This window comes from Dromaius novaehollandiae, chromosome 3 (genome assembly GCF_036370855.1).
Source record: "Dromaius novaehollandiae isolate bDroNov1 chromosome 3, bDroNov1.hap1, whole genome shotgun sequence".
Taxonomy (NCBI): domain Eukaryota; kingdom Metazoa; phylum Chordata; class Aves; order Casuariiformes; family Dromaiidae; genus Dromaius; species Dromaius novaehollandiae.
Window position 1 is genome coordinate 55,133,930 of NC_088100.1, and position 12,605 is coordinate 55,146,534.

The 12,605-nt window shown below is 39.1% G+C and overlaps 1 protein-coding gene across 3 annotated transcripts in view; it reads left to right on the plus strand.

Moving 5' to 3' along the window:
- The window catches only part of DCBLD1 (discoidin, CUB and LCCL domain containing 1), a 48,448-nt gene that overhangs the window by 26,053 nt on the left and 9,790 nt on the right, over positions 1-12,605 (plus strand). For all 3 annotated transcript variants that reach the window (XM_026123527.2, XM_026123528.2, XM_026123526.2), the window contains exons 3-9: positions 308-445; positions 1,042-1,093; positions 1,870-1,942; positions 3,691-3,824; positions 8,744-8,784; positions 10,066-10,281; positions 11,037-11,167. In XM_026123527.2, the coding sequence (XP_025979312.1) occupies positions 308-445; positions 1,042-1,093; positions 1,870-1,942; positions 3,691-3,824; positions 8,744-8,784; positions 10,066-10,281; positions 11,037-11,167 (785 nt within the window). The remainder of the gene's footprint in view (positions 1-307; positions 446-1,041; positions 1,094-1,869; positions 1,943-3,690; positions 3,825-8,743; positions 8,785-10,065; positions 10,282-11,036; positions 11,168-12,605) is intronic.

Genomic DNA, 12,605 nt, shown 5'->3' on the forward strand with positions numbered 1-12,605 from the left:
CTGCTGTTTTTAAGAATGTTATACTTCAAAGGTCAGAGAGCATTAATCATTCTCTTAAGGCTTAAGTGATGAGAGATGTTAATGCTAGAATTTTCACCATGGAGAGACAACTGGATTCTTGCCATTCTTTGTCAGGGTATCTTTGGAGCTCATGCCCATAAAGGACTGAGGCCAAAATCCTTGTGTCAACATTTGGAATTGTCCTGAAGGAGAAGAATGAGCATATTATGAAATTCTTTACTTATCGTGAGAATATTCCAGCCTAACTATATCATCTAAGCTTTTGAAATCTTTGTTTTGTCTGTAGGGCCATACTGTGGTAATGTGATGCCCGTCCCCAAAGAAATCATTTTGGATAGTAACGAAGCAACTATTCACTTTGAGAGTGGATTCCACGTGTCAGGACGAGGCTTTCTGTTGTCATATGCCAGTAGTGACCATCCAGGTAAAGTGAAATCCCAAAGCACTACTTCTAATGGATTAGCAGCACTGTCCTCCCTGTTTCATGTCTTCTCCACATACAGGCTTTAGCCCGGTATTTGGCCCCAGCGTTTCCAGAGATCTTATTAGCATTAACCATAACATTTTTAACAGCATGTGTGCAAGAAGCAGTTGTAACCTTAAGCAGATATAAAGGCCGCTGAAATCTTACCTAGATAATTTGCAGTACAGGCCCAGTGAAACAGAAAGTGAATATGTTCTCCTTAAAGCTTCACTGTGCCCTGGGCTCCAACATTTACTGCACCGTGATGCGATTATTGACAGTAAGGTTTAATTCCTACCACTGATGTTCACGTTGATGTTGCACCATCTGCAACTTTGTTGAAGGTGACAGAACCTCCACTTTGCTTGTAAAACATAGGACGAGCAGAAGGGGGAGACAAAAAGAATGAGAGAAACCATATCTGTTGTTTTCTAGCTAATAAAGTTGTGTAACTAGTATTACAGAGAGACTTTTAAGTGTATTTTCATGTTTAGGCAAATATTCTTCTGTTTTTCTATGATCTGCAACTGGAATTTACTTTTGTAAACTTTTCACAGATCTCATCACATGTTTGGAACGAGGAAACCACCACACAAAGACTGAGTACAGGTAAAAGGTGTTTAAAGCTCTCTGCACTGTGGCTTGCTTTTCTGTATCTGTCATCTGGTCTACTAATTGTTGTAAAGTATCATACAAGACACGTAAAATCTTAGTTTTCTGGAGAGTGAATATTTTTGAGCTGCAGTGCTATAATAATTTAAAGCCTGGTTGTGAGAGGCAGTAGTGTGGAATAGAAGTCTATGGCCCAGAAAAAACAAGGGAATCAAATTATGGAGCACTCAGCAATCCTGATTTGGGCATACATATACATAGTATATGTAAAAAGAGTTTCCACTTTGAAATTCAAAGTAGCCTCACATTCCATTGCATCTCTTGAGAGCAGAAGGGATGAAACATCCTGCATGATCACACCCTAGCTGATAAAAGATTGTCTCAGGACAAGCTATAATTTCTTAGGGCCTTGAACTTTATGATAGGATTTGAAATGGTAGTAAATTGTACCCTTCTGGTTGTTGTCTGGATGTGGATGTAGGTGTCTTATCTGGGCTGTGTTGAAAGCTTGTGTAGTAGCATTTCTGGAACAACAGAATTAAAGAAAAATGCATTTGCAAAACTGCTGTTTTGGCTCTCTGTGTGTGCTGCTATGTGCAGTCCACTGATGAACTCAAGGGCACATTTACCTTCTAGAATAACTCGTAGATGATCAGTCAGAACTTACTGTTAAAATACTTATTAGTTTGTGAGCATTTCTTGTGTATGACTGTGTTTCTGTGTATCATCGTTACAGTCCAGATTTTAAACAAGCCTCTGTTCTCTTACTACAGCAGATATTGTCCTGCTGGCTGCAGAGACATAGCAGGTGACATTTCTGGGAATATAATAGAAGGATACAGAGATGTAAGTACACAAATAACGAGGGGAAATTTATAAAGACAGAAGATTTATAAACACAAAATCCACTGCTCAATTGCATAGCACAAATTAAAGTTTCAACTTTTGCTGCTTGGCTTTTGCTATTATTTCTTCCCAGCTGCGTTAGATATAATTCTTATCATCGGATTATTAGTGTGTCATCAGTATATAGGCACACTGAGACATTTTTAAATGTGCTAATCAACTGTGTGTGAGCAAAGTCCACTGATTGTCAAATATGCCTACTGACTGTTGGTTTCTGACTTTTTGGTTGCATATAGTTTTTCCCCCTTGAGGCAGTGCTTGTTAATGTACTAAATATTCCTATGACTTCAGCTTTTACTTGTTTGGATCTAGTGCACTTCTCTTGAGTAATCTCTTGTAGGAAAAACAATAAATTTCATTAAGATTTTGCCTACAGTATCCCAGGAACCTACTCTGAGATGAAACAAATATTATACACTGCCTAATCACAGCCCATTGATAACTACCAAGCCATTGGACTGGTTTTTATTAATTACTCTTTCTTGAAAGTGTAGAAGTTGCCTGAGTGGTTACATTTTTCTTCGGTTCATATCATAAATTGCTCTGCCCTTGCTGTGCCCCTCACTCTAGCCTCTCCTCTCTTCATTCTTGTGAAATCTTTACATCTCTCACAGTGGAGTAAGTTTAATCATACCATTGAAGTAAAATCCCACCCTATCCCAAGTAAAGCAGTTGTTGAGTTTCCAGAAAGTCAGTGTTCATGTTTAACCTGTTCATCCAGTTATTCAAGCATACCACTCCAGCCTAGAAAATGGCAGAGCTCAAAAAACAAAGAAATGTCACATTAGATTGTAATTATTGGGAGTTATTCCTGCCATTCTGGGTGATTGGGGGAAAAAAACAAAAAGCAGCACATGGCATGACCTGTGCAGATCTTATCTACACCCAGGAATTTTTGCAAGAAGTTTTCCCTCCACCACTAACAGGGAGGTAGCTTTCCCGATGGGAGCAGCCTTCAGGGCTCCCGGGTAGCCCCCGCTGCCTTCGTGTCCCTTAACCACCCAGCTCCTTTCGGAGCAGGTAGTTGTCGCTCGGTTATCCTGGTGCTTGAATAACAGAGATCCCCCAGCTGGCCCCATGCGAACAACGAAGCAGGCTTGTCTGTTCTGTCAGCACCAGCTTGGGAATCTCTGTTGCACTCTTCTGCCTACCTTTCTTCCCTCTATTTTACCTTAATGGTATGTTTTTGCCACCTAGTCTCTTTTTTCTTTTTTTTTTTTTTTTTTTTTTTTTTGCTTTATCAGGATTATCCCACCTGAGATACTGGCAAATGGACTATACTTAATACCCAGGGACAGCCAGTGGACTGCCAAATTTCCTAGTGTATACCATGCCTCAGCTCCTAAGCCAGCATGCAGGAATAGATATGTCTGGCTTCAGGCAAGGCCATGATGTATTTTTCATTTTTTCATTGCAAAGACGAGTGGTTGCCTTGTCTTTGACTTTGTTTTCCTGAGGAGGGCCACAATATTCATTAGGTTAAGACCTTATGGCACCTTCTCAGAAGCAGATTATTTGCTTTTCTCATTTTATAAACTTGACTTTTGGAAAGAGATTAATTTTTTCAAATTTGCAGAATTTTATGAGCTGTAAAACATGTATAATGGTGGTTCAGAAGGAAAAGTACTGGAAAAAGCTTGCCAGGTTTTTCCTGATGGTTTTGTGCTCCAATGACTTCTGCCTTTCAGACCTCGCTGCTGTGCAAGTCGGCCATCCACGCCGGCGTTATTGCGGACGAGCTGGGCGGCCAGATCAGCGTGACCCAGCAGAAGGGCATCAGCCGCTACGAGGGCGTCGTGGCCAACGGCGTGCCCTCACAGGAGTGAGTATCCCGCAGGTCACCTCCCGCTGACTCAGAGTCGCATGGAAAGCACAGTGAACCCCCCCAGATCAGTAAACGCAGGTGGGATAGCACATGCCAGCCCTTTATGGGAAGGAAAAGATGTTAGCACACAAAAGAAAAAGGGTGTGGGTCCTGGGGGCTTTGGGGCTTTGTTTTTATAGCTTTATTAGAATAGTGTTGGAGGTGGACATAGGAAAATGTTCCAAGTTTTAAGTGTTTTTATACCACATAAAGCTGTATCATCATCTTTTTTTTCCTTTTCCCTCCAAAACATATTTGCAAATTACTTTGTTAGCAGGTACATGGAAGTATGATGGTCTGCAACAAATACCTTTAATGGTTGCGCTAATAAATCATGCTCAATTCGTGTTAAAGTTTAAAAAAAACTAGGAGGAATGAATAAATAAATAGCACTGTTGAGCCATAGGGGATTTAATGGATAACTTCTTAAACATTGTGCTTTTGGCATGTTCAGAATTTTTTCCTTTTAGAATATTTATAGCAAGAGTGTTATATTTACCACTTATCTGCTGCCTTTTAATTGTACTGTTGCTGAAGTAGAAATAAATCCTCTAATCTCTATCCAGCACAGTAAGCCCTTCCAGCAACTGCCTCTGTCATTCCTGTTGGTTCATATCTTTTAATTTTCAAATGTTATCTGGATTTTGCATGAGGCATTTTTCTTGTGGGAAGGGAAATCTCCTCAGCCCTATAGCCTGTGAGAGCTAAGGGAATATGCCATTTTAAAATATTTTTTTCCTGTTTTCTCCAAGTTTTCTCCAGGCCCTCCTGACAGTTTTACAGTTACGATTTCATTCATGCCAAAACAAAAAATAACCCCAATCCCATAGTACAATACCGTATCAGCCATTCAGTAACCATTAGTTTTAACTATCTCCCTCCTCTCAGGGAAACAGAATAAGTAGACCAGTTACAGGATCACTGAGAAACATATTGGTACCAAAACTGAAACTGATTTAAAGCCATCCTTATATGCATCTCACTCCTGTCAGGTGCTGAGCACTTAATCAGAGGTTTAATTTTTAAGTCCTGTTCTCAGTGAGGCTGGCCGTATTCACACCGTGAACCCATGGCAAACGTAGTGTTCATCCAGTTTGCCGATGTGCTTAAACTTAAGCACGGATCAAAATGCTTGGTATAATGTCACTGGAGTACCCATAGCTAGGTAGCACGTAGACCACTAGCAGAAGGCTTGTAAAGTCTAAGTATTTTTTATTTTTCTTAAACATGTTGCTTGACAGCTGATTGTCTAAGAAAAATAATGTAATCTTGTCTCAAGCAAAACTGAACTGAGATCTCAGCTTAGGCACTAAGCCCTACTATAAAACAAATAATATTTCCATCACACATGCCAGCTTTGTGAAACCCTTAAAAACCCTATGTGAAACCCTTTGACTTTAGCTTTGTGAAACCCTATAAAAAAAATTTTGTGCCTTCACTAAAGATGTTATAGAACCATTTAGATGTATTTGTATCTTCGTGCACCTTGACAATCCCAGGAGTAATTCAGATAGTAGCATATAAGATGGCATAATGAAAGACAGCTGGGATTTCCATTTGTATTTTTCTCATAATACAAGAGCTAGTGAGCACCGAATGAAGTGTAAAAGACAGCAAATGTACATTTGCTGAGGGAAAATAGTTTGCATAATTAACCCATGAACTTAACTGCCAAGTGTCCTTTTAATGTTGCTGTTCACAAAATGTCTTATACATTTAATCTGAGTGATAAAAGTACCCACGGAGATGAAAACTTGCCTCTATTACATCAAGTGGCAAAACTCCCATTTGCTTTAATGGAGCCTGAGCTAAAATGCGTGCTTCGAGGCTGAAGGGAGCTTGGATTCAGGCCATTTAATATTGGGTCCCTCAGAGAGCCCTCTAATGAGGAGTGCAGGCACCTTAGCTCTCCCGGGCACCTGGAGGAGGCCGGGGTGCTCCGTGGGGGGGATGCAACTCTAAAGGAGTCAAATTGCCTTGAGGAGACAACTGTTGCTTCCTGCAGAGCCAAAGGTAAATGCAGTCGTAATGTGCGTCAGCTGCCTACCAGCTAGAAGGCATGATTTCTAGCAGAGTAGGAGGGCAAGCACAGCATGGCTGGGGATGCTCCTGCTACACCCAGCAGGTGGGACAGTCACAGGAGCAGATGATCTGCCGGTGGGATCCCATTATTCCAGGAGGGGAAAATGGAAGGATGAAGGGAAATCATTTTATTCTGAAACATGAAAAAGTGTTTCTAGAAACACTGGGTCCATTTACTAAGAAAATGAAGGTATGCGTTTCATGCTTTAAGAAGGCTTTTAGAGTAGGTATTTCTAAAGGTGCGTAGCTTCCCTGTCCTCAGGATGCATATAGGCAGCAATAAATTCCTTTGGAACTGCCAGTGCTGTGAAAGAAAAGTTGGCACTTGGACAGCAGTGTTTTAAGAGCTCTTAATACTCCTTTAAACGCAAGCTTACTCAAGTTCCTAAAATCTCATTTATAGTAGATTTCAGTATTAAAGTTTTATATTATTTAGTGACTTGAGCTGAAATTGACCTCATCAGAAGCTGCTGCCATGTGCAGCGAGCTGTTAAATATCTGTATTATAGTGTAACAGTCAGGTTATGAATCGCTCACTTACCAGCTCTTATGGCCTGACCTTGGCCTCTCTGACTTCATTTTTCAGTATGCTTGTTATGCTCTGTTATCTGTGTGATTTTCAGTTCTCATGATCCATGTGAGGACCTGAACCCACAAATGATATAATGAAGATCAAGTGGCTAGATTTACTGGGCAGTTCTGATATCCAAGTGCAAATATACAGGGGTTTAACTTTGTAATCTGAGCTGGTCTGTGAAGGTCTGTGAACGTACATCTGCACATGTGAGATCATTTGTCTTTGAAAAGGAAGCAACCACATGCTCATGAATTGTGCGATTTGAGATTTGGGGTTAACCTGCATCATTTGTAAAAAAACGTTTCCTTGAGATTGACTCTGAAAAAAAGATTTTACATTAACATACATTCATTATGTGAAGCAGCATCTTTTTTTTTGCAGAGGTACCTGCACAGGTATCTCATGCAGCCCCGTCACCAACACTGCTAGGCAAAATTGTGAAGGTTGCCAGGAAAATGAGAAACAGAGGTTCATACCATCCCTTAAAGGACAAAGTGAAATTTGTGTGACAAATGCCTCTTGTCACATTATGAAATTGATGAATTATCACTTACTGAATTAGTTTGTCCTTTTCAGTGAATTATATGAGAAATATTTCAGTATGACTTCATATCTTTACAGATCTTAAATATACAAACCTCATCCCTTCCTTTGCTAAAATTAGAGACCTGTAGCTCAAAAGGGATCTCAGTGACTTTTTTAATTACAAAGAGATACCTCATAAATAAGTATTCTGGGAGGGCTGTGATTTCTATGTTGGATAGGTTTTACTGATCACCATGTTTTTTTTTTTTATTTTCTTCTTTGTTCATGTAGTGGATTGCTCTGTATTTAACAAGAAAGCAAAAATTGTTTTTGCTATAATTTAGAACGGTTTTGAAGCAAGCAGAGCACATCTGATAGCCCAGGAGAATTGCCTGGGGGGAAGATGTGGGAGGGAAGGGTTGAGTTTCTTATTCTAGCTACTATACCACCCACATCCCCAAATAAATCAGGTCCCTGTTTCATCTGTGAAGGGCTTCGTTTGCCTGTAGTCATCAGTTTTCCCTCAATGACAAAAAGAAGCTGTGTTTTTATTGACCTTAACGTGGGACCACTTTCCTTTTCCCCATTTGCTATATTCTTAAAACGCATAATTTTGTGAACCACTGTCAGGCCACAGCCTATGCTTTAGGGGAAGTTTTTGTGGCTAACAATAAAGGGCAGTCCAAAGGGGAGTTCTCTCGATACTTAAGTATGGAAGTTATTTTATTGCTCAGTCACACTGGCCAAGATTTTTCAAAGGAGACAACCGATGCATGTAGTCAACTGGAGAGACACTGAAAGGGTCAGATTTTCAGGAAATCCAAACCAATTTCATGTTAAAATGCAGGCTTTTATTTTGTCACACAACCAATCACTGTAATCACTTTTGGAACAAAGTCGCAAGGGCACCTCATTGGGAAATCAGAAAGAAATGTGGCTCTGTGGAGAGGCCAAGAAAAGCACAGCTTTCCCTTGCTATGGTTATTTTACATCGTTATGAATTATATTGGGTTGTGTGGAGTGGACCAAGAAACAGCTTCACATCTTGAGTGAAATACAGCTGGTAGTTTTCACTCAACCTGACTGCGATACTTTTTAGCCAAAGTAGGACTGGCCAAAGCTAATGTGGCTTAGTCACAATCAAGTATGACTTGCTTAAGGCTAGATTTTTTTTAAGGCTTGATGTGGATTTACACCAATAGACATTCACTGATTTTGGTGAAGGCACTCTTAATTTAAGCTAATGTAAGTGAGAAGAGAATTAGACCCCACGTTGCAGTTACACCGTGGGGAGCTGCAGTTCCTGTTGGCTGCCCAATTCTTGGCTTTGTGAAGGCTCTTGCATTGCTGCTTTGAGGAGCAGGGGGGGGAAGATTTCCCAGCAAAGTGCCCAGCAGTGGCAAAGGAGTAAAGCAGAGCAATATCCCATAAGTCTGATGAGACAGGGAGTCACTTGAAAGCATAACCAGTATCCTCAAAACTCTTAAAATTGGTCCGAGTTCTGTCACAGTAAAAGAAGTAAAACTGCTCCTACTGCAGTAGGTAATCAAACTGCAAAATAAAAGGTTGTCTGGCCAGAGATATTCTGTTAGATAAAAAGTGATTCTGTATTACAATGAATATATTTATCTATATCTTATCATTCCTATAACCAGTTTCTGAAAGGCTGAATTACCTTTTTCTTTTCTTACAGTGGTTCGCTGTCAGATAAGCGGTTTATATTTACCTCAAATGGTAAGAATAATGGCCTCATTTTTAGTTATTCAAATTGTACCTTTTTATTTAAGTATTTTCTGCAAAAGTTTTGAAAAGTAACCAGAAGAATGTCAGGCTGCCTATAATATGGTTATTTTAGGATAGCAATTTTTAAAAATTGGCAAGTTGAATAAAAAATTGAAGGGATGTGAAGTGAGCTAGAAAAAATCAGAATAGGAGTAGGTCATATGCACACAGATCAGAAACAGAAATAGTATTCTAATCTTATATTTCTGGTGATAGTATGTGAAAAAAGGCAATCTGATAATCCCATTTTTATGTACTTTAGGTAGCAGAAAATGAAAGCAGTTTTTCTTCAGACATTTATAAACTCTGTCTTCAGTATACAAGGAGAGGACTAAAACATACAGAGAAACAAAAATGTATTTACGTGACACTTACACAGAATTAGTTTTTGTTTGTGGCTTTCCAAGATGCAATACCATCTTTAATTTGTCAAACTGTTAATTTCCATATAAACATAGCAAAGAGGGGGAAAAGTTCGCATTCATTCATTTGAATTATACTTCAGTCATCTTACATAAAATCATTTACTTTTCCACTGAAAACTGTAAAACATGTACGGGGCTTTGAAATTGCCAGGGAGTTATTTTTAACCTCACTGAAACTGTATCACACTGGCTGTTTTTTCTGAAGAACCTTGAAGTTCTGCACGTTCTTTGGTGGAGTTTGTAATACTTATCTGCAACTATTATCTTTACGATATCGCCTCTTGGCAGCAGTATCAAGCAGCTTCTCTAATGAGTAACTTTCCTAGCCTTAATTACAGGTGAAAATCATGAAATATTTACAGTAAAGTGTTCCTTTCAGTACAGTGTGCCTTCATCTTAAAAATGTTTTATACAGCAAAACTAGCTAATGCCAATCTCTAAACATAAATATTATGTTTCAGAAGAAAAAATTAAACATGCAAGAAATCTTCACATGAATGAAAATATACTGCAGAGATTAAAAAACAAAATGGCAAGGGAAACATAACAGATGTAGTCAGGAGGTGCTGGGCAAGTAAGAACTAAATTGGTAAAGTAAAAAGGACCACAGCCCTCTGGTACTGGATTATCCACTACAAATTCACTGGCAAATACTACAGCTAATGGATAGTGTCAGGTTAGCACTAGATTAAGCAACATCTGACTTTGCAGTTCTGGGTGGTCTTTATAGGTTACTGGCCTAATGTAAAAATATGCTATGAAAATGCAAAATAACTCTTCTTGTGTCTGTCTGTGTTGGGACTCCTAGGCTGCAATAAATCTCTCAGTCTGGAAGAGGGATTCCTCTCCAAGAGTCAGATTACTGCATCTTCCTACTGGGAGGAGACCAATGAATTTGGGCAACAATTTCTGTGGTCCCCTGACAAGGCTTGGCTTCAAGTCCCAGGACTGGCCTGGGCTTCCAACCACAGCAGCAGTCGTGAATGGTTAGAGATAGATTTGGGAGAGAAGAAGAGAATAACAGGTAAATTACTATCTGGTTAGTAGGAACTATTTTTTCAGCTGGAGAAAGAAACTAAATGCAGTTGAAAAGCTAATAATGCACTAATTCAATACTTATTTTATTAAATGTAATTAAACATTCTATATGGAGGAATATTATTTTCATATTTAAGAAATCACAGTTATTTATAAGACTGGTCTTCCTACAAGGATACAGGATTATACTCAACTGTCATGCAGGCAGATCATGTTAACTACCTGTAAACATGCTGTAGGCTCAGAAAAAATATTTACACTTTGACCAGTAGAGCATGGATATACGATAAATGATTGTTTAGGATCTATTCATGATGCCTTTGTCAAATCAATACAGAATATTAAAGTCATAGCTTTTGAAATAATGGCTTAGCTGAAAGAGAACCCTATTGCCAACTCCTGGTTTAGTTGTAAAAGTATAAATTGCAGTTGCTGCTAAAGATGTAAAGACTGTTGATATGGACCATAATATCCAAAAGCAATTATTATTTTGGGGGTCATTAATAAGAGTTATGTTAAAAATTCCAAAGCTCGAAATTTGCAATGTAAAACCCTTCCCTTCTTCACCTAGCTCCTCCACTCAATTAACCACCCCTGAATTCCAAACATAGTTTGGAAAATAAATTAAGACTCTGAAGGCAAAGCTGTCTGGATTGCTTTTCCTTGTGTATTTGCATTTGAAAATGTTCCTTTAAGAGACAGAGCTAAGAAATGAAAATGTATTTTGCTTTTTGTTACAAGGAATTAAGACCACTGGTTCTGGATCCACTATGCTGAATTTTGACTTTTATGTAAAGACATTCATAATGAACTACAGAAATAACAACTCAAAATGGAGAACTTACAAAGGAATTCTAAGCAATGAAGAAAAGGTAAGAGGAGGTGGGGTGGGAAAACACAGAAAAAATGCTTATGCTGCCTTGACATTGAAGGACAGACTTTCGCTGTCAAGAAAGATGAGGAGTTTTAGGCTTGTCGAGACTTGAATTGTTCTCGTCAGTGTAATTTACAGCTCTGGAACAGATAATGAGCTTGTTGAAACAAAGAGGTTATCTGGGGCTTGCTGAAGTTGTGAGCTACAGGTACATACACAGATGTATGTATGTATCCTTTTTTTAAAAAAAACGGCATAACTAAAGCTATACAAAAGGTTATTTAGACGTGCGTTTGGCTCCACACCCCTGTGTGCGAGGAGGGCTCTACAACACAGCAGTGCGGGTATATACAGCATCAGCAAAGCTGGATTTCTGCACCGGTATGGTAAACCCACTCCCCGCACAAGCAAAACGACCGGCCCTGGTGAAACCGCAGCATCGCTGGTAGAGCTGCATCTACAGAAAGAGCTTCTGTTCTGACCGTGTTGTGTTAATTGGGATTACACTGCTTCCTGCCCCCGGCTGGCATAACTCTTCTGACAAAAGTCTGTAGGCACAGCCTAAGTCTATTGGGAATCAGTGTAACTGAACTAAAATAAATGCCCTTAAACCAGAACACCTGTCCACAGAACAACTTTCATAGACTCTGTCTGAATTATTTAACAATGAACTGATGAATCAGTGAAGATGAAACTTGTTGATGCAGACACAACACAAAGATGTGTTGCACAAGTTCATATATTAACATTTTTCTGTGAAAACTTTGTTTCCTTTAAAACAAAACAAAAGAAAAGCCCATCCTATAAGCTCAAAGCCTGATTTCACTCATCATTTTTGCGGGATTGAGGGAACTCAGTTTGTCTCAGTATCAAGCTCTAACTGGTCCTCAGCCCTGACTATAGATTTTAAAAATTTGCTAGACCTGAAGAGAGATTTCCTACTGAATCTTGCTGAGTTATGAAAAACAGGCATTGAAAATCTGCTGTTTTGCAGTGTTCCACAATGACTTGTTATTTATAAATAATCTTGCAAAATTGTTACATCTGATCTCAGTTCCAGCAGGCACATGGCAGAACCTGTCCCATCAGAACCCTCTGTGGCTTTGCATCTGATCTATCTATACATGCGCTGGACTGAGTCTGGGAAATACTGTACAAGTACAGAGAGTGCAGCCACATGGTTAATAGTCACTCATTCAATCTTCATACAGAAAATTGACAATTGTACTAAAATGTCTAGAAATATTTCACTTTCAATAAATACTAAGGTTGGCTTATTTTTCTTCTACCATTTTTATCCCCTGTTGCACTGCGGTGCTATTAAATCAAAAGTGATAGCATTATACCAGGATACATTAACTAGAAATTACACAGAATTGAAACAGAATGATAATCTTTCTTCTCTGTCTGAGCTATCAGCAAAATGTGATCATCTG